At 45.9% G+C, this 23,267-nt stretch overlaps 1 protein-coding gene across 1 annotated transcript in view; it reads left to right on the forward strand.

Moving 5' to 3' along the window:
• ARHGEF10L (Rho guanine nucleotide exchange factor 10 like) overlaps nucleotides 1–23,267 on the forward strand; it is a 176,564-nt gene that overhangs the window by 58,323 nt on the left and 94,974 nt on the right. The window contains exons 3-5 of the mRNA XM_068241707.1: nucleotides 4,198–4,257; nucleotides 5,430–5,609; nucleotides 14,561–14,588. Coding sequence (XP_068097808.1) covers nucleotides 4,198–4,257; nucleotides 5,430–5,609; nucleotides 14,561–14,588 — 268 coding nt within the window. The remainder of the gene's footprint in view (nucleotides 1–4,197; nucleotides 4,258–5,429; nucleotides 5,610–14,560; nucleotides 14,589–23,267) is intronic.

The following is a 23,267-nucleotide window of genomic DNA, read 5'->3' on the forward strand; positions in this document are numbered from 1 at the left end:
CTGCTGTAGTGTGTATTTATGGCCACTTGTCACTAGGGGGCAGTGCGAGACCGTAACAGAGGACTTCTGCATTTAGTTTCTATATTTTCTGCTAGTAGAGAGAGATCAAAGCATTCCACGAATTTACAGCGCGAGGAGTTCTGCCGGCTGAGGTCAAAAGTAGTGTATTTATCTCAAATAAGATAATGCTATTGAAGCTACTAATGGGTTAAAGTGTGCATGAGACGAATGGACACAAGGATTTATACTTACCTGTGGCCTCTTCCAGCCCCTTTTAGTCTGTCAGTTCCCTCTGTGTCCTCGCGGTCCCCTGCGTCGTGCCGCTTTCAGACCCATTAAGTCCACAACTCAGGTGAGTCGTGGACTACTGGGCATGCTCGGTCCAGGCTGCGCACACCACCTGAGCACGCTCCCATTGCTGGAAGCATTTTGCGCTTGCACAGTTTAAGACTTTGTTTGGGCAGAAAGCTTCTGGCTACAGGAGCACAATGGAGGAGGGGTACAGCCCGGGAACAGCACATGCGGAAGTGGCGCGCAACCCAGCTGGATTGTGGACTTCACAGCAGCACATCAGAAGGGGACCGGGAGGTCAGACACACGACAAGGTGCTGGGGGAAACCCCAGGTAAGGAAGAACACTTTTCTCCCATTTGTCTCAGGTTTACTTTACCGGAAAATATTTACACAGCAAATGATGAACGTGAAAAATATTGTTTTTCTAAAAAATATGTGTGGGTTTCCTCTGGGCTTTCTGGTTTTCTACTGCATCCCAAAAATATACACATAAATTAACTGGTTCTCCACAAAACTGGAACTAGTTGATAGTTTGGACATTAGACTATGACTATGGTAGGATTAGATTGTGAGCTCCTCTGAGGACAGTCAGTGACATGACTATGTGCTCTGCAAAGCACTACAGAAGATGTCAGTGCTATATAAATACATAATAATAATAATATGGTAGGACATTAGACTGTGACTATGGTAGGATTAGATTGTGAGCTCCTCTGAGGACAGTCAGTGACATGACTATGTACTCTGTAATGTTCTGCAGCAGATGTCAGTGCTATATAAATACATAATAATATGGTAGGACATTAGACTATGACTATGGTAGGGTTATATAGTGAGCTCATCTGAGGACAGTCAGTGACATGACTTTGTACTCTGTAAAGTGCTGAAGAAGATGTCAGTGCTATATAAATACATTATAATATCGTAGGACATTAGACTATGACTATGGTAGGATTAGATTGTGAGAACAGTCAGTGACATGACTATGTACTGTGTAAAGTGCTGCAGAAGATGTCGGCGCCATCATGTAATACATAATAATAACATGGTAAAACATTAGACTATAATGACTATGCTGAGGTGCAGAGGAGAGGGGTGATTTTGGCACTGTAGTGTAGAGGAGAGAGGTTATGTTGGCACTGTGGTGCAGAGGAGATGGATGATGTTGGCACTGTGGTGCAGAAGAGAGGGGTGATGTTGGCACTGTGGTGGAGAGGGGTGATGTTAGCACTGTGGTGCAGAGGAGAGGGGTGATGTTGGCACTGTGATGTAGAAGAGAGAGGTGATGTTGGCACTGTGGTGCAGAGGAGAGGGGTGATGTTAGCACTGTGGTGCAGAGAAGAGGGGTGATGTTAGCACTGTGGTGCAGAGGAGAGGGGTGATGTTAACACTGTGGTGCAGAGGAGAGGGGTGATGTTAGCACTGTGGTGCAGAGGAGAGGGGTGATGTTAACACTGTGGTGCAGAGGAGAGGGGTGATGTTAGCACTGTGGTGCAGAGGAGAGGGGTGATGTTAACACTGTGGTGGAGAGGAGAGGGGTGATGTTGGCACTGTGGTGCAGAGGAGAGAGGTGATGTTGGCAATGTGGTGCAGAGGAGAGGGGTGATGTTAACACTGTGGTGCAGAGGAGAGGGGTGATGTTAGCACTGTGGTGCAGAGGAGAGGGGTGATGTTGGCACTGTGGTGCAGAGGAGAGGGGTGATGTTAGCACTGTGGTGCAGAGGAGAGGGGTGATGTTGGCACTGTGGTGCAGAGGAGAGGGGTGATGTTGGCACTGTGGTGCAGAGGAGAGGCGTGATGTTGGCACTGTGGTGTAGAGGAGAGGGGTGATGTTGGCACTGTGGTGCAGAGGAGAGGCGTGATGTTGGCACTGTGGTGTAGAGGAGAGAGGTTATGTTGGCACTGTGGTGCAGAGGAGAGGGGTGATGTTGGCACTGTGGTGGAGAGGGGTGATGTTGGCACTGTGGTGGAGAGGGGTGATGTTGGCACTGTGGTGGAGAGGGGTGATGTTGGCACTGTGGTGGAGAGGGGTGATGTTGGCACTGTGGTGCAGAGGAGAGGGGTGATGTTGGCACTGTGGTGCAGAGGAGAGGGGTGATGTTGGCACTGTGGTGGAGCGGGGTGATGTTGGCACTGTGGTGTGGAGAAGGTATTGTCATGGTTTTGTAAAGGAGATGTGTTGGCACTGTATTGTAGAGTAGATTTTGGCATTGTAGTGTAGTGGCAAGCTGTCAGCGCTGTAGTGTAGAGGAGAGGGTGACATTGGTTCTGTAGTGCAGAGGAAAGGGGAGGCTTTGGCATTTGGTGTAGAGGAGAGAGGTGATGTTGGCACTGTGGTGTAGAGGAGAGGTGAAGTTTTGGCATTGTGGTGCGGAGGAGAGGTAAGTTAAGGCATTGTCATGGTTTTGTAGAGGAGATGTGTTGGCACTATGCTGTAGAGTAGATTTTGGCATTGGAGTGTAGTGGCAAGCTGTCGGCACTGCAGTGTAGAGGAGAGGGGTGGTGTCGGCTCTTTGGCAGGGCGGAGCGGTCTCAGCCAGCGGCAGCGAGTATCTGCTTGGGTTACGTACATTAAGGTGTGTGTGAGATAACGTGTTCTGCTTGTGATATTTATAGTGTTTGTTATAGGACTAGGAGGCCGTTCTTGTCTGCTGTCTGGTGTTGTGCTGAATCCTGGACTCTAGTGGCCAGGTCGGAGGACTGGTGATAGCCATATTGGTGAACCATAACTGGTTGTTACTACATGCTGTAAGTTGCTGAGCAGATCTCTGTCTGAGGGCACCATGGGGTATGTAGCTGGACATAGTTCTAAAGGGAGTGTTACAAAGGGTAAATCGTAACCACCGGAGGATGAAGTGGCTGGATATATGGCTGGGTGTGAATACCAGTGGATAAATAGCTGAGATAAGTCAGGAGGGGGACGACCATATATCTGCTAGAAGGCACCGGGGAGATCTGGTTGGTTTTTAGGAGTGCTTTTAGGCTAAAGGTGAATAGCTGGATTGTCTCTGGGAAGAGTTACCAGTAGTGATGGGCTTTACGTACCTCCGGGTACAGGAGGGGAGAGAAAGAAAGTAAATGACCGTATTTCCTTTGTGAGAGTAAGAAGACGTGTCTTGAGGTAGGGAATAAGTGACTTGGCATATGCGCCAGGTCAGGGTACCAAGGGCAGCTCCGGTTGTTTCATGTTGCTGAAATGTTTTACCAATGGAGAGCGGTCTCAAATTGGAGGTGACTTAACGTATCCCTTGGGGTGGTCTTCTGTAGGGGTAAGAGTCTGACCAATGGGTGAGGATATCATGCCGTTGTCTTAGGTAGAGGTGTGACTCTGACCAATGAATGAGGGTACCATGGGGTGGTCTTAGGGAGGGGTGAGAGTCTGACAAATGGGTGAGGGTACCATGGGGTGGTCTTAGGTAGGGGTGAGAGTCTGACAAATGGGTGAGGGTACCATGGGGTGGTCTTAGGTAGGGGTGAGGGTTCCATGTGGTGGTCCTAGCTAAGACATTGGTGACAGGACAAATCCGTTGAATGTACCACAGGTGTTCTCAAAAAGGGGGAGTGTCTGAGTGTGCTATGGATCCGATTGCTGGTAGGGGGCTTGTCCAACCTGTAATGGTGGCCACTAATGATTCAATCTTTTTCATCCAATCTTACCATTTCTATGTAATATAAGGGAACTGCCTAAATTATCCATTCAATATATTCACTCAATTTACTCTTATACTACATAATTTTGGTAAATTTGGATGAAAAAGATTGGACCATTAGTGGCCACCCTTAGTAAGTGGGCCACAGAGTGATTTTATGTAGAAGGTAGGTGAATGGACATATCTTCTGGATGAGACTACTATGGGTGTTCTGAGGAAGGGGGTAAGTGCTTAGTACATGTCGTGTGTTTCAGGTTCAGCCTCAGGAGAGATGGATTCTACAGAGGGCTCCCGATTTCATTTCCATGCACTAGGTACAGTACCCTTCACCCCTGCACTAACCTCCCCCGTGTGCTGCTTGCTAATAACCCCTTCCGGCTGCATGCTGTAGGTTAAATACTAAAAATATTCTTGTGTGCCCCTCATGTATTCTTTGTGTAACTTCCATTCTGAGTGTACCAAGTATGTCTCCCTGCACCCCGAGTGTACCAAGTGTGACTCCCTGCATCCCGAGTGTACCAAGTGCGACTCCCTGCATCCCGAATGAACCAAGTGTTACTCCTGTATTCCGAGTGTACCAAGTCTGACTCCCTGCACCCCGAGTGTACCAAGTCTGACTCCCTGCACCCCGAGTGTACCAAGTGTGACTCCCTGCACCCCGAGTGTAGCAAGTGTGACTCCCTGCACCCCGAGTGTAGCAAGTGTGACTCCCTGCACCCCGAGTGTACCAAGTGTGACTCCCTGCACCCCGAGTGTACCAAGTGTGACTCCCTGCACCCCGAGTGTAGCAAGTGTGACTCCCTGCACCCCGAGTGTACCAAGTATGTCTCCCTGCACCCCGAGTGTACCAAGTATGTCTCCCTGCACCTTGAGTCTACCAAGTGCGACTCCTTGCATCCCGAATGAACCAAGTGTTACTCCTGTATTCCGAGTGTACCAAGTGTGACTCCCTGCACCCCGAGTGTACCAAGTGTGACTCCCTGCACCCCGAGTGTACCAAGTGTGACTCCCTGCACCCCGAGTGTACCAAGTGTGACTCCCTGCACCCCGAGTGTACCAAGTGTGACTCCCTGCACCCCGAGTGTACCAAGTGTGACTCCCTGCACCCCGAGTGTACCAAGTGTGACTCCCTGCACCCCGAGTGTACCAAGTGTGACTCCCTGCATCCAGAGTGTACCAAGTGTGACTCCCTACAGTAGTTTGTTTCCCCTCCCACAATGGTGAGTTTTCCCTGCAATAGTTTGTGTCCCCTCCCACAATGGTGAGTTTTCCCTGCAGTGGCTTATGTCTCCCCCCCTCCCTCCCACAATGGTGAGTTTTCCCTGCAGTAGTTTGTGTCCCCTCCCGCAATGGTGATATCTCTCAGCAGTAGTTTCTGTCCTGCCCCCCCCCCCCCCCCCTCATGGTGAGTTTTCCCTGCATTTATCAGCTTTGGGTGGAGTCAGGCTGTTGTGAGCTGTCATGTGACTTGTGTGTCCTGCCACAGATAATGCCCCCCTTGGTGTCAGCGGGGGACCTCAGGATGACGATGAGGATGAAGCGGGAGAGTTCTTTGACTTTGACAGTGATGGGGATGGAGATGTGGCTGGTAAGGGGGTGAAGGTGAGACGGGCCTCTTCCAGCAGCAGCCAGGACAAGCGAGCGGAGCCCCCCTCCCCCGGCACAGGTGAGACACACTGCACTGTGCTATTATTACTGTCCTGTATCCATGACGAGCTGCTCCATGTGTCTGTGTTATGTGTGGGTGGAGACAGAACCGTCCGCTTGCCATCTGTCATTCCTCCGTGTCATCTCCCCGCCATAGCGCTATCCAGATGGGACAAAAGCAGAACAAACCTGAACGCCTGAGGGGCGGTGACATCACTGAAACTGGCCTTATATAGTGTAGGCTGAGTTATCTAACCAACATCTCTGCACCTTAAACAGTCACCTAAACTTCTAATCAAACCTTATTTAGCCAGGCCAGCCCTCTTGCTGCAATGTGGTGGTGGAACGGTACAGATTACATGAGCAGACTGTGATAACAGGCATTTTGCCGATCTTACATGCAAATTTCCACTGATTTAAATAAAACGTCAATCAAGTCCAGTAGCTGCTTGGCTTTATTAGGAACACTATACTAACATTGGGTAGAGTATCCCTTTATTAGGAACACTATACTAATACAGGGTAGAGTCTCCCTTTATTAGGCACACTATACTAATATTGGGTAGAGTATCCCTTTATTAGGAACACTATACTAATACAGGGTAGAGTCTCCCTTTATTAGGAACACTATACTAATACTGGGTAGAGTCTCCCTTTATTAGGCACACTATACTAATACTGGGCAGGGCCTCCCTTTATTAGGCACACTATACTAATACTGGGCAAAGTCTCCCTTTATTAGGAACACTATACTAATACTGGGTAGAGTCTCCCTTTATTAGGCACACTATACTAATACTGGGCAGGGCCTCCCTTTATTAGGCACACTATACTAATACTGGGCAAAGTCTCCCTTTATTAGGAACACTATACTAATACTGGGTAGAGTCTCCCTTTATTAGGAACACTATACTAATACTGGGTAGAGTCTCCCTTTATTAGGAGCACTATACTAATACTGAGCAGGGTCTTCCTTTATTAGGAACACTATACTAATACTGGGCAGGGTCTCCCTTTATTAGGAACACTATACTAATACTGGGTAGAGTCTCCCTTTATTAGGAGCACTATACTAATACTGGGCAGGGTCTCCCTTTATTAGGAACACTATACTAATACTGGGCAGGGTCTCCCTTTATTAGGAACACTATACTAATACTGGGCAGGGCCTCCCTTTATTAGGAACACTATACTAATACTGGGCAGGGTCTCCCTTTATTAGGAACACTATACTAATACTGGGCAAAGTCTCCCTTTATTAGGAACACTATACTAATACTGGGTAGGGCTCCCCTTTATTAGGAACACTATACTAATACTGGGCAGGGTCTCACTTTATTAGGAACACTATACTAATACTGGGTAGAGTCTCCCTTTATTAGGTACACTATACTAATACTGGGTAGAGTCTCCCTTTATTAGGAGCACTATACTAATACTGGGCAGGGTCTCCCTTTATTAGGAACACTATACTAATACTGGGCAGGGCCTCCCTTTATTAGGAACACTATACTAATACTGGGCAGGTCTTCCCTTTATTAGGAACTCTATACTAATACTGGGCAGGGCCTCCCTTTATTAGGAACACTATACTAATACTGGGCAGGGCCTCCCTTTATTCGGAACACTATACTAATACTGGGCAGGGTCTCCCTTTATTAGGAACACTATACTAATACTGGGTAGAGTCTCCCTTTATTAGGAACACTATACTAATACTGGGCAGGGTCTCCCTTTATCAGGAACACTATACTAATACTGGGCAGGGCCTCCCTTTATTAGGAACACTATACTAATACTGGGCAAGGCCTCCCTTTACTAGGAACACTATACTAATACTGGGTAGGGCCTCCCTTTATTAGGAACACTATACTAATACTGGGCAGGTCCTCCCTTTATTAGGAACACTATACTAATACTGGGCAGGTCCTCCCTTTATTAGGAACACTATACTAATACTGGGCAGGGCCTCCCTTTATTTGGAACACTATACTAATACTGGGTAGGGCTCCCCTTTATTAGGAACACTATGCTAATACTGGGCAGGATCTCCCTTTATTAGGAACACTATACTAATACTTGGTAGAGTCTCCCTTTATTAGGAACACTATACTAATACTGGGCAGGGTCTCCCTTTATTAGGAACACTATACTAATACTGGGCAGGGCCTCCCTTTATTAGGAACACTATACTAATACTGGGCAAGGCCTCCCTTTACTAGGAACACTACACTAATACTGGGTAGGGCCTCCCTTTATTAGGAACACTATACTAATACTGGGCAGGGCCTCCCTTTATTAGGAACACTATACTAATACTGGGCAGGGTCTCCCTTTATTAGGAACACTATACTAATACTGGGCAGGGCCTCCCTTTATTAGGAACACTATACTAATACTGGGCAAGGCCTCCCTTTACTAGGAACACTATACTAATACTGGGTAGGGCCTCCCTTTATTAGGAACACTATACTAATACTGGGCAGGGCCTCCCTTTATTAGGAACACTATACTAATACTGGGCAGGGTCTCCCTTTATTAGGAACGCTATACTAATACTGGGCAGGTCCTCCCTTTATTAGGAACTCTATACTAATACTGGGTAGGGCCTCCCTTTATTAGGAACACTATACTAATACTGGGCAGGGCCTCCCTTTACTAGGAACACTATACTAATACTGGGTAGAGTCTCCCTTTATTAGGAACACTATACTAATACTGGGCAGGGCCTCCCTTTATTAGGAACACTATACTAACACTGGGCAGGATCTCCCTTTATTAGGAACACTATACTAATACTGGGTGGAGTCTCCCTTTATTTGGAACACTATTAATACTGGGTAGAGTCTCCCTTTATTAGGAACACTATACTGATACTGGGCAGGATCTCCCTTTATTAGGAACACTATACTAATACTGGGCAGGGCCTCCCTTTATTAGGAACACTATACTAGTACTGGGTAGGGCCTCCCTTTATTCGGAACACTATACTAATACTGGGCAGGGTCTCCCTTTATTAGGAACACTATACTAATACTGGGCAGGGACTCCCTTCATTAGGAACACTATACTAATACTGGGCAGGGTCTCCCTTTATTATGAACACTATACTAATACTGGGCAGGATCTCCCTTTATTAGGAACACTATACTAATACTGGGTAGGGCCTCCCTTTATTAGGAACACTATACTAATACTGGGTAGGGCTCCCCTTTATTAGGAACACTATACTAATACTGGGCAGGGTCTCCCTTTATTAGGAACACTATACTAATACTGGGTAGAGTCTCCCTTTATTAGGTACACTATACTAATACTGGGTAGAGTCTCCCTTTATTAGGAGCACTATACTAATACTGGGCAGGGTCTCCCTTTATTAGGAACACTATACTAATACTGGGCAGGGTCTCCCTTTATTAGGAACACTATACTAATACTGGGCAGGGCCTCCCTTTATTAGGAACACTATACTAATACTGGGCAGGTCTTCCCTTTATTAGGAACTCTATACTAATACTGGGCAGGGCCTCCCTTTATTAGGAACACTATACTAATACTGGGCAGGGCCTCCCTTTATTCGGAACACTATACTAATACTGGGCAGGGTCTCCCTTTATTAGGAACACTATACTAATACTGGGTAGAGTCTCCCTTTATTAGGAACACTATACTAATACTGGGCAGGGTCTCCCTTTATCAGGAACACTATACTAATACTGGGCAGGGCCTCCCTTTATTAGGAACACTATACTAATACTGGGCAAGGCCTCCCTTTACTAGGAACACTATACTAATACTGGGTAGGGCCTCCCTTTATTAGGAACACTATACTAATACTGGGCAGGTCCTCCCTTTATTAGGAACACTATACTAATACTGGGCAGGTCCTCCCTTTATTAGGAACACTATACTAATACTGGGCAGGGCCTCCCTTTATTAGGAACACTATACTAATACTGGGTAGGGCTCCCCTTTATTAGGAACACTATGCTAATACTGGGCAGGATCTCCCTTTATTAGGAACACTATACTAATACTTGGTAGAGTCTCCCTTTATTAGGAACACTATACTAATACTGGGCAGGGTCTCCCTTTATTAGGAACACTATACTAATACTGGGCAGGGCCTCCCTTTATTAGGAACACTATACTAATACTGGGCAAGGCCTCCCTTTACTAGGAACACTACACTAATACTGGGTAGGGCCTCCCTTTATTAGGAACACTATACTAATACTGGGCAGGGCCTCCCTTTATTAGGAACACTATACTAATACTGGGCAGGGTCTCCCTTTATTAGGAACACTATACTAATACTGGGCAGGGCCTCCCTTTATTAGGAACACTATACTAATACTGGGCAAGGCCTCCCTTTACTAGGAACACTATACTAATACTGGGTAGGGCCTCCCTTTATTAGGAACACTATACTAATACTGGGCAGGGCCTCCCTTTATTAGGAACACTATACTAATACTGGGCAGGGTCTCCCTTTATTAGGAACGCTATACTAATACTGGGCAGGTCCTCCCTTTATTAGGAACTCTATACTAATACTGGGTAGGGCCTCCCTTTATTAGGAACACTATACTAATACTGGGCAGGGCCTCCCTTTACTAGGAACACTATACTAATACTGGGTAGAGTCTCCCTTTATTAGGAACACTATACTAATACTGGGCAGGGCCTCCCTTTATTAGGAACACTATACTAACACTGGGCAGGATCTCCCTTTATTAGGAACACTATACTAATACTGGGTGGAGTCTCCCTTTATTTGGAACACTATTAATACTGGGTAGAGTCTCCCTTTATTAGGAACACTATACTGATACTGGGCAGGATCTCCCTTTATTAGGAACACTATACTAATACTGGGCAGGGCCTCCCTTTATTAGGAACACTATACTAGTACTGGGTAGGGCCTCCCTTTATTAGGAACACTATACTAATACTGGGCAGGGTCTCCCTTTATTAGGAACACTATACTAATACTGGGCAGGGACTCCCTTCATTAGGAACACTATACTAACACTGGGCAGGATCTCCCTTTATTAGGAACACTATACTAATACTGGGCAGGGCCTCCCTTTATTAGGAACACTATACTAATACTGGGCAGGATCTCCCTTTATTAGGAACACTATACTAATACTGGGTAGGGCTTCCCTTTATTAGGAACACTATACTAATACTGGGCAGGGCCTCCCTTTATAAGGAACACTATACTAATACTGGGCAGGATCTCCCTTTATTAGGAACACTATACTAATACTGGGTAGGGCTTCCCTTTATTAGGAACACTATACTAATACTGGGCAGGGCCTCCCTTTATTAGGAACACTATACTAATACTGGGTAGGGCTTCCCTTTATTAGGAACACTATACTAATACTGGGCAGGGTCTCCCTTTATTAGGAACACTATACTAATACTGGGCAGGATCTCCCTTTATTAGGAACACTATACTAATACTGGGCAGGGACTCCCTTTATTAGGAACACTATACTAATACTGGGCAGGATCTCCCTTTATTAGGAACACTATACTAATACTGGGCAGGGCCTCCCTTTATTAGGAACACTATACTAATACTGGGCAGGATCTCCTTTTATTAGGAACACTATACTAATACTGGGCAGGGCTTCCCTTAGGAACACTATACTAATACTGGGCGGGGCCTCCCTTTATTAGGAACACTATACTAATACTGGGCAGGGCCTCCCTTTATTAGGAACACTATACTAATACTGGGCGGGGCTTCCCTTTATTAGGAACACTATACTAAGGCTTCTTTCCCACTAAGACGTTGCGTTAGATGCCACGTTAAGGTCGCATAACGTGCCCCTAACGCAACGCATAGTGGGGTTGAAGCTGGACATTACATTGAGCCGCGTTAAGCGGCTCTTCACGCGTCCTGTTATGCGTACTCTTGGACGCATGCGGCATCACGTAATCCCGCCAGCCAATTGCCGCACAGAGTGGCGCTCCAGGAAGTAAACACTGCACGTCACACCATGCAGTGAATATTAATTAGCCATGTGGCTGGCCGAGGAAGAGGAGGGAAGACCTCCTCCTCCAACACTACTGAGCATGTGCGCAAGGTCTAACGCGGCTTAGCCGCGCATAACGCACAGCATGCAGCACTTTCAACTGACGAACAGCGTTACGATGTAACGCAACGTGGGCACTGTGAACAGCCCATTGATTTTTCATTGCTGTGCGGTGGGGTACGTTACAGGCTGCTCTAACGTGCACCTGTAACGTCTCACTGTGAAAGCAGTCTAATACTGGGTAGGGTTTCCCTTTACTAGGAACACTATACTAGTACTGGGTAGAGCCTCCCTTTATTAGGAACACTATACTAATACTGGGCAGGGCCTACCTTTAGGAACATTATACTAATACTGGGCAGTGCTTGCCTTTATTAGGAACACTATACTAATACTGGGCAGGGTTTCCTTGAATCCTGGGTTTGCGGTTTTCCGTGGCACACTCAGGCGGGAGGCTGGGCCGCCCGTCCTCCATCTTTTCTGCCATGTATGAATGGATAGCAGTGTATAGCATTAGGCACATGTGGCTCACATTAGTCCGGGGATCTGCATGTTAGTACACAGCAACACAGGGGTGACCTCATGGTCATGTGACTGCCGGGGTCGGTGCACAACAACAGCCATTGATGAGGCTGGGGGAACATTTTGTGTATTTTGGTGAAAATTGTCCTCTGTGTGACCCCTCTCCATTCACCATCTTCAGAGGACCGGGTCTCCCAATAAACTACTATTACTGGAGTTTTATGTTCAGTGTTGTCTGCTAATAGCAGAAGGTATTTATAGTTACTTGTTGTCACAAACTCCAGAATATATATAATATGTATATAATGTAGAACCATTTATCCAGCTGCACATAACTGTACATCCAGATCTGCTGGTTTACAGCACACATACAGCCAATTGTTTATCCAGATCTGCTGGTTTATAGCACAGACACAGCCTAAATATGGAGCCACTTATCCAACTGTACGCCCACATCTACTGGTTTATAGCACAGACACAGCCTAAATACAGTATACAGCCATGTATCCCACTGTACATCCAGATCTACAACAACCACAAAAGTTTTGTAACTTTTCTCCCGTAGGACCCAAACTGCATAAGCTTGTCACAGATCAGTACATAGTGATGTGTACAGGGGAAAAAGTTAGGCAATCATAAATGCCAGACTAAACAGTTTTGATTTAAACATGCCCAGGGCTGGAGAGCTGTCTTGATTTGGTGTAGAAAGGCATTCCAAAGGGTAAGGGCAGCATGACAGAAAGCTCTGGCTCCAGAGGTTTTGAGGTGGACTCTGGGTGGTCAAGTTATTGGATCCTGTTGATCTGAGGTTGTGGGAAGTGTGACGCAGTTGCAACAAATCCTTCAGGTATCCAGGGCCCTGGTTGTGTAGAGATTTGAATGTTAGCATGCCAGATCTGCTGGTTTATAGCACAGATAGAGCGTAAAGAATACACGAGGTGACATGATGAGATAGATGGGTATGTACAGTGCCAAGCACGCAAATAACTAGGCTGTGTTCCTTTTTTTCTTTCTCTGGCCGAAAGAGTTAAACATCAGGTATGTAAGTGGCAGTTTCTGATGGGTCTGAACCGGGTAGGACTATATGGCGAAGCAGTGCTTTTCGGCGCTGCTAGATTTGGGCACAGCCAATAGACTACACCATAGACTACAATAGGAATCACAACGGCCTGTGCTCATTGAGTAACATTAGAAGACGGCGCCAAGGTTGCTTAAAAAACACAATAATTCGGCCTCCAGCAATCGCTGGAAGCCGAATTATTTCATTCCCCACTATCCATGGCGGCCTGGAGGGGGAATAGTAATGAACGCCGCCAGGACTTGTGCAGGAGCAGGATCAGCCATATACCGCTGTATCCTGCGCCCAAGTCTACCGGCGCCGATTTCAGATGTATGCTTATAGGTTAACCCTCAATGATTAGGAATTACAGCCAACACGTTCCTGGCAGTAAATGACTTCTGAGAGTGGGAAAGAGATAAAAGGGGTCGATAGTTCATAGACTTTAGCTCTGGCATACTTCAATGAATGTGTCATTGAGCAGAGACAATGAAACAGTAAAAACGTAAAAAGTATATTTAAAGATAAAACTGTGGGATATGTAAAATAGTCATTTTTAGGAGTAGGAGGATAAATACAATTGTGTATCTCATTAGTTTATTTTCACCTCGTGCTTCTTAAAGGATACCCGAGGTGACATGTGACATAGACATGGGTATGTACAGTGCTAAGCACACAAATAACTGTGCTGTGTTCCTTTTTTCCTTTCTCTGTCTGAAAAGGATAAATATCAGGACTGCAAGTGACAGTTTATGTCTGGGTCGGGACCGGGTCGGACTATAGCGTAACCCTCAATAATAAGGAATTACAGCTATAAAATACTTTCCTGGCAGAAAATGGCTTCTGAATGCAGTAAAGAGATGAAAAGGGTCAATAATTCATAGATTTTAGTTGTGGCATACGTCAATGAATGTGTCAATGAGCAGAGACAATGAAACTGTAAAAACTTAAAAAGGTGATTTACAGATAAAATAAAACTGTGGGATAGCTAAAAAAAGTCATTTTTAGGAGAAGGAGGGTAGATGCAATTGTTTAACTCAGTTAATTTTTGCCTCAAATGGAACCAATTGGCAGCAAGTGCCATTGCTCCAGTGCCAAACTGCATCCTTTGCATTAAATGTGCTTCAAGCTGTAACTAATAATCTGTCTTAATATTGTGAAACACAAGTCAGGTATTGGATTGTTGTGTGCAGAGCTGTAACCCTAGATAATGATGTGGTGTATAAATATCCTGTGTAGGTTCCTGCTGATCTCTCTGTGCATCAGTTATTCGCTGATCGTGTGTTTATACCTGTTATTATGTGTGTGCTGTTACTTACCACTCTTATCATTTTACAGAACCGATCGCTCCAGCACGGCCGTCAAGGTGAGTGTCACTTTCTGTATAAGAGAATTTCCCTGCGATCCGAGACACATGACTCCCCCCAGTACAAGATGCTCCACCCACACTGATACTCCAGCCATCAGCAGAGGGTGGAGAGTATAAGGCACCCGAGCACTTTATTAATAAAATCTATTAAATGACCCCCCCCCCCCAGTAACTAGTGTGAGGTGTTGGGTGGGTGACAAACATTACTTCCATTTAGGGGGGGGGGCGCTCCCTTGTTTGTGTTTTGCCACTAGCGTAGCTCAAAATCATGGAGCCTCATAGCAAAATGTTTGGGGGGAGGGGGGTGGTCCCCCCCAGAATTATAAGGTACGTTTCTGCCCCAGTATAGGGAGCTTGAGATAACCCCCCTCCCCAGGTGGCTACAGTATAAATAGCATATGATTTGCATTAATGCATCCAAATTGGGACAATTAGCATCTCATTGGTCATTGCTAATCTTTAGGCCTCTTTGCCATGGACTGTTTACAGGCAGTGAAATGCCTCTCAAACTCTCACAACTGTTCACTGCTGCCTGGTAACTGCTTGTTGCTGCCTGGTAACTGCTTGTTGCTGCCTGGTAACTGCTTGTTGCTGCCTGGTAACTGCTTGTTGCTGCCTGGTAACTGCTTGTTGCTGCCTGGTAACTGCTCACTGCTGGCTGGTTACTGATTGTTCCTGCCTGGTAACTGCTCACTGCTGCCTGGTAACTGCTTGTTGCTGCCTGGTAACTGCTTGTTGCTGCCTGGTAACTGCTCACTGCTGGCTGGTAACTGCTCACTGCTGGCTGGTTACTGATTGTTCCTGCCTGGTAACTGCTCACTGCTGCCTGGTAACTGCTTGTTGCTGCCTGGTAAGGGCTGGTGCACACCGAGCGGCTTTTTGGGCGTTTTCAGATCCGCTTGCGGCTGTGGATCTGCTTGGTCAATGTATCTCAATGGGGTGGTGCACACCAGAGCGGGAGGCATTTTGCAGAAACGCATACTCCCGGGCTGCTGCAGATTTTGGATTGTGGATGCGTTTCTGCCTCAATGTTAAGTATTGGAAAAACGCAAACCGCTCCAGAAAAACGGCACTTCAGAGCGGTTTGCCAGGCGTTTTTTGTTACAGTAGCTGTTCAGTAACAGCTTTACTGTAACAATACAGGAAATCTACTACACCAAAACCGCTAGACAAAACCGCAAAACGCTAGCTGAAACGCTACAGAAAAAGAAGAAAAAGCGTTTCAAAATCTGCTAGCATTTTGTGGATCTGCTAGAGGTTTTTGGTGTGCACCAGCCCTCACTGCTTACTTCTGCTTGGTGAGTACCAGCTCAACAGTCCGTGAGAAAGAGGCCTTAGTTACGTTCAGCACTCCGCGCTCTTACTTTGCATATGAGGGAGTTACTCCGGCTACCCATACTGGGGATACCTGGGGGAGGGGGGTTTAGCTTAAGGTACTCATGCCCATTAACAATCCAATTTCCCGAACGATTGACTGTACGTTACAGAGAGGAAAATAATCAGCACTCCAATCAGACCGAAAGAATCATACCAAAATTTGTTTTAATTGATAGAACTATTGTTCATTAGTGGTACCTGATCCGATTGATCGAACCTTTAGGCTGCTTTCCCACCAGGACGTTTCGTTTTAGGGGACGTTATAGGTTGCATAACGTGCCCCTAACGCAACGCCTGGTGGTGTTCAAGGAGGACGCCAGAGTAAGCCGCGTTATGCAGCTCTTTGTGCGCTCCGTGTGTCTGTGTGTCTCCGTGGCACTGATTGGCTGGCGGGACCACGTGATGCGGAGTGTTCCACTCCGCATCACGTGGTCCCGCCAGCCAATCAGCGCACAAAGCGGCCGCTCCAGGAAGAAAACACTGCACGTCAGCAGTGCAGTGAATATTAATTAGCCATGTGGCTAATTACTGCGCATGGGCAAGCAGTCTAATGTGGCTAAAGCCCAGTATAACGCACAGCATGCTGCACTTTTATTCAATGTGTAGCGTTACAATGTAACGCAACATGGGCACTGTGAACAGCCCATTGCAGTTACATTGCTGTGCGGTGGGCTGCGTTACAGGCTGCACTAACGTGCGCCTGTAACGTCCCACTGTGAAAGCAGCCTTAGAGTTTCCCTTTGACTCTCCAACTGACCAATTCCACTGATGGCTACTGAATTATTATTGCAAAACCATCAATAGTTGGCAGGGCCTTTACTATTGCTATCGACTATTGATCAGGTGGTACACATGCAGCAATTGCGCTGCGTGCAATCTCTATTAATAGATGGCTGCTGGGAGTGGCTGGATTGGAATGGAGGGGGCGGGGCACATTTTCACCCCGGTAACCCATGCAGCTGTAAGCGACTGCATGCCCCATACACGCTCAGACCGTCCAGCGTGCCGCGGCTTCCTACGGCTGAGATCAGATTGTAAAGACGGGTAATAAGAAACGATCTCCGGGGAGCCGGGAGCAAGAGATTAAGAAAACATCATTCTTCTGTGCAGAAAGATATTTTTAAGCGGTGGAGAATTCTCGGGGGGGATTTTATGGTATCATTCCAGCTCACGGCGTATAGAATTCCCAGAGCCGCGACTGCGCTAATCCCTCAGACATCCCGCCAGTGTATTCTGCTCTTATAAGGAATTATGTCTAATAACACACGATGGCGAGGCCACCCTGTTCATCATTCTAGAACTTTATCTTGTTATCAATGAGCAGTAATCACACAGCGCGATACGGGGGGAGGGGCTTCGTCTCCTGACATCTCGGCGCCGTTAAGAGGAACTGTAGTGAAAATGACATTATGAATACATTTTTTTTTTTCAATATTCCTTTATAGATTATTTAGTCAGTGTTTGCCCAATGTAAAATCTTCCCTCTCCGTGATATACATTTTGAAATGTATCACTGGTGGTGACCTCTTTAGTCCTGCCAGAAGATCTGTACTGAATGTTCGTTACTAAGGCCACATACACACATCAGGCCATAGTCTTTTGAAAATGAAAGATCACAGACCAACCTTGCCACTCTTCATGTAGTATGAGAGCCATACTCTACACAGTCTATTCTATGGTGCTGAACTCCCCATCAGATAGAAATCTTTGCAAGATGCTGCACACAGAGATGCTGCACAGACACAAAAGATCAGTATCTGCAAAAGACCCGTTCCTGACAAAGATCCGTTCCTGCAAATTGCAATGATAGTCATCATACACACCTTGTTTAACTGACATTCATCTGCAGATCAGACAATCCTCTGCAGATCTGAAAATCCATCCTGGTGGATCTGATCTGCAGATGAAGTCTGTTAAACAAGGTGTGTATGATGATCTGCAGATCTCATAGACTATGAATGCATTTTGCAGGGAGAGATCTTTTGCAGATACTGATCTGTTGCATGTGTACAGCATCTGTGTGTGCAGCATCTTGCAAAGATTTCTGTCTGATGGGGAGTTCAGCTCCATAGAATAGACTGTGTAGGTATGGCTCTCATACTACATGGAAGGGGGTAAAATTGGTCTGTGATCTTTCATTTTCCAAAGACTATAGTCTGATGTGTGTATGAGCCTTAAGAGCTCTATGTACAGAGGGAGATATAGGAGGGTATTTCACCGCAATATCAGCCATACAGACCTCCCTGATGATCTATGCGGGAAAAGGTAAAGATTTCTCATGGGAAAGGCGATATCAGCTACTGACTGGGATGAAGTTCAATCCCAGGTTAAAGTTCCTCTTTAGTTTTGGAGCCAGAGTTCTTGGCTTAGCGTATTACCACTAAAAGGCAACGATTACTCTCCTCCTGCCCTATCCCAAATTCTGCCCTCACCATGAAACACTATGCCCCCCTCCATGTTCTAGAAATGCCCCCTAAACATCCCCTAATGTAAAATGGACAAAACGGGAGGAGCGCTCTGTAGTGTGTTAACTTTTAATGATTAAAAGTAGCGCAAATATTGTATTGCACTCACCAGATACATAGGAAAAACAGGCATTGGATGTGGCATAAAGCACTGAAGTAAACGTCCCACCAAAGGAGCGACCTTGAGTGCTCCTTCCCACTATCGCGAATCCGCATGCGTCCAACGCATGCGGATTCGCACATGTAATGCAAGTGGATGGGCCTGTTTTCACTGTATCGTTGTTGAGGTGCGTTTTTTTTCAGCGGTAAAAAAACGCACAAACGAGTCAACGAATTCGCCTGCGAGTGGAATGCAGGCGAATCGCCGCTAATGTATTTAATAGGGAAATCGCATGCGGCTTTGTCATGCGGATTTCCCCGCGATTTCGCGTGCGATTTCGCATGCTTTGCTATGGAGCTTTACTCTGGCAGTGACATGGTTAAAATCGCCTGGCTCCTTGCCATGCGAAATTGCATGCGAAATCGCGGCTAAACCCGCATGTGGAAACGCAGCCGCATGCGATTTCTTCTGCGGTGGAATCCAGGCGATTCCGCACCGCTACAGTGGAAACAAGCCCTCAAACTGCAGTGGGCAGCAGCAGTGGGGTCCAGATGGAATAGTAACCTGAGGTGCCCTTGCGAGATGATCATGTGCAGGAAACGTCAAAACGCGTTTCGGCGTGTCCACGACTTCATCAGTTGACACCGAAACGCATTTTACAAACAGATCATCAGGGGGCTCTGTATGGCTGATATTGTGTTGAAACCCCTCCCACAATGTGATGTCAGGACCATGGTCCTGACAGTTTCCTTTCTGTGAACCTCATTGCATTATGGGAAAGAACAGCGGTTTACAGCTGGGACCAACTGCCAAAAAGCAAGCAGCATCTCCTTCCAGTGACATCACCTGCCAGCAGTAAAAATGTCACCCTGTGGTAAATGTCAGAATGTAAATCATGGAGAGGAAAGATTTTACAATGAGAAAACACTGACTACATCATTTATACATAATTATTGTAAAAATGTCACCGGAATTCCTCTTTAACCAGTTCGCATTCAGTCGTTTTTCACTTTATGCATCCGAGCTATGTTCACCTCCCATTCATTAGCCTATAACTTTATTACTACTTATCATAATGAACTGATCTATATCTTGTTTTTTTCCGCCACCAATTAGGCTTTCTTTGGGGGGTACATTTTACTAAGAGCCACTTTACTGTAAATGCATTTTAAAAGGAAGAATAAGAAAAAAACGGCAAAAAATCATTATTTCTCACTTTTCGGCAATTATAGTTTTAAAATAAAACATGCCTCCATAATTAAAACTCACGTATTGTATATGCCCATTTGTCCCGGTTATTACACCGTTTAAATTATGTCCCTATCATAATGTATGGCGACAATATTTTATTTGAAAATAAAAGTGCATTTTTTCCGTTTTGCATTCATCACTATTTAAAAGCTTTATAATTAAAAAAAAATTGAAATATTTCATCTTTACATAGATATTTAAAAAGTTTAGACCCTTAGGTAAATATTTGTTTTTTTTGTTTTTTTTAATTGTAATGTTTTTTTGGTTTTTTTTTTCAATTAAACATTTTATGTGGGTATTTTTGGGAGGGTGGGATTTAAATTGTATTTGTTTTAGTAAATATGTGTATTTTTATTTTTATTTAACATTTAGCTGTAGTTTACTTTTTGGCCACAAGATGGCAGCTATGAGTTTGTTTACAGTGACTTCACTCTAAGCGTAACACGTACGCTTAGAGCGACGTAGGGGAAATAGGAAGCAGAAAAAGCTAGGCTTCCGAGAGAAGCTGTCGCTTTTTCTGCGAGGGAGAGGAATCAGTGATCGGGCACCGTTGCCCGATTCACTGATTCGCTGGCTACCAAACCGCGGGCCGGGAGCGCGCGTGATCGGCCGCGGGAACACGCAGGAGCGCACATGGCTTCCTGGACGTGAGTTTCACGTCCAGGAATGTCAAATAGTTAACCTACCTAGCATTAAAAATGAGCCTGACTGATCCATAAAAACTATCTAGGAACAGTCGCTTCCTGTCCCTCGCGCACGCACGCGCACACACACACACACACACACGATTTTTTTTTTTAAATATACTTTATTTGTCAATAATTTAAAATTACTTTACAATCTCAACATATATCCATTCATACATACATAAGATCATTTCAAGACATCATTATTACAAGTATTCCATTCCCCTTATTCTCCTGATCCTCCTCCTCCCCACCCCACCCCCCCAATATCCACCTCTAGATTTAGATCTAACACACACGATTTTATATATAGATTTATATTTATATTGTGTGCATACTTGTGGACCGCTTGCAAGATCGCAGTTCAGCTTGCAAGCAATCTGCAAACATGCTTACAATATAAAGAAATGTTTACAAAAGATTGTACCTCTTTTGGTACAAAAATCGTGCATCAATTAAAGAGACACTGAATTTTTTTTTTTTATGATATAATGACTTGTATGTGTAGTACAGCTAAGAAATAAAACATTAGGAGCAGAGACATAAGTCTAATATTGTTTCCAGTACAGGAAGAGTTAAGAAACTCCAGTTGTTATCTATGCAAAAAGAGCCATTAAAGAGAACCCGAGGTGTGTTTAAAGAATGTTATCTGCATACAGAGGCTGAATCTGCCTATACAGCCCAGTCTCTGTTGCTATCCCAAACCCCACTAAGGTCCCCCTGCACTCTGCAATCCCTCATAAATCACAGCAGTGCTGTGAGGCTGTTTTTACATCTGTAGTGTCAGTCTCAGCTGCTCCCCCGCCTCCTGCATAGCTCTGGTCCCTGCCCCCGTCCCTTCCCTCCAATCAGCAGGGAGGGAAGGGATGCAGGCGGGGACCAGAGTTCTGCAGGAGGCGGGGAGAGCAGCAGACTGACACTATAGAGATAAACACAGCCAGCTCTGACAAGCTGTTTGTCAGCAGCGTGGCTGCGATTTATGAGGGATTGCAGAGTGCAGTGGGACCTTAGGGGGGTTTGGGATAGCAAGAGAGGCTGGGCTGTATAGGCAGATCCAGCCTCTGTATGCAGATAATATTCTTCAAACCCACCTCGGGTTCTCTTTAAGCTCCACGACTTTCAAAGTCGCAGAGAGCTCTGTCTTTTGAGGGCATATGGACAGTGGGACGTTGCGGTTTAATGCGTTAAAGTCTCAACTTGTCTGCATTAAGAGGTAACACACTATAAGCAGTGAGTTACCACAACGCAACATTTTATTAACACGATGATAACATTGCACTGTGAACAGCCCATAGGATTATCATTGCAGTGCGGTAAGCTGCGTTATAAGACTTTATAATAACGCATCTCCGCAACGTGGCACTGTGAATGCGACCTGAAACTTATTATCTCAAGTGTCTGGCACTGTATTGTTTTTTTTTCCCCAAAAAGTTTAGTTCAAAAGTTCACTGGTCTGCTCTGAAAAATCATTAAGTTCACACTGCACGCGTTTCCAGCCGCGTTTTGGAAACGCGTGCAGGAGGCAGACACGCACGACATCAGACAGTGCATAGAGTGCACTGTCTGATGTTCACACTGCATGCGTTCCGGACCTGTGCGGTCTGGGAACGCATGCTGCACGCATTTTTTGCCAAAACGCGTGGCTGTCCCATTCACTTTTCAGTGATGGGATCAGCCACGCAACGCATACAAACGCGGATGGCGTGCGTTCGTACGCGTTGCGTTCCGCATGCGTGCCCGTCCGCGTTTGTAATGTGAACGCGGCCTTAGAATGCTGAGTAGTGTGTAAACTGCAAATATTAGAGAACGATGCAATGTTATAAAAAACACTATATAGCTGAAGATAAAAATATGAGAATATTTTGCTTGCTACTAATGTTCTAGTAATTATGCGTACGACACATACAGTTCATTATATCATGTATTTTTTTCCGCTTCAGTGTCTCTTTAAACGCCGGGGAGGTTAAAGGCATTTTAAAAGTGTTATTATTAATATTATGATGGAATCTCCCATGAAGCTATCAGGAGACGGAATAATAACAGCCACCATCTGCAGTATCGGCGTTCTGTTTTTCTCGTCGGTCTCTTGCGGTTGGCGCTGCCCTGGAATAGTACAGGGGGGTCATTCACATGAGGCTTGTGTGGGAATAGGAGGCTGTGCTCAGTGTTATGTCTGTGATGGGCTGGGAGAGGCAGACAGGGGAGGGAGAGGGAGGGTGGGGAGGAGAAGCAGCAGCAGGCCCAGGCTCTCTGAATGACAATCCAGCTCCATTCCCACTTCCTGCTGCAGTCTGGCTGCTCACAGTTGTGGATGGGGAGGAAGTTATTGGGCGGCGGACGCCGGTGAGGACTTGTAACAGCCAGGTATGGAGCTGCAGGGCTGTCATTGCCATATGGGGTGACCTGTGTGACTCAGGCGTTGGGGATTAGTGCAGGCGGATTGCCTCTGTCCCTCTGTAACCCCTTCTGCAGCAGCAGCTCAGTGTCCTGAATGAGCTCATGACTATTGTACTGCAGCCCTCACTGAGGGTCTGTGTGACTGGAGGAAGGAGGGGGGACTTGTAACAGCCAGGTATGGAGCTGTAGGGCTGTCACTGCCATGGGGTGACCTGTGTGACTCAGGCGTTGGGGATTAGTGCAGGCGGATTGCCTCTGTCCCTCTGTAACCCCTTCTGCAGCAGCAGCTCAGTGTCCTGAATGAGCTCATGACTATTGTACTGCAGCCCTCACTGAGGGTCTGTGTGACTGGAGGAAGGGGGGGGGGGGGCTGCAACTACCAGGGGGGTCACAGTCACAC

This window comes from Hyperolius riggenbachi, chromosome 6 (genome assembly GCF_040937935.1).
Source record: "Hyperolius riggenbachi isolate aHypRig1 chromosome 6, aHypRig1.pri, whole genome shotgun sequence".
Classification (NCBI taxonomy): Eukaryota; Metazoa; Chordata; class Amphibia; order Anura; family Hyperoliidae; genus Hyperolius; species Hyperolius riggenbachi.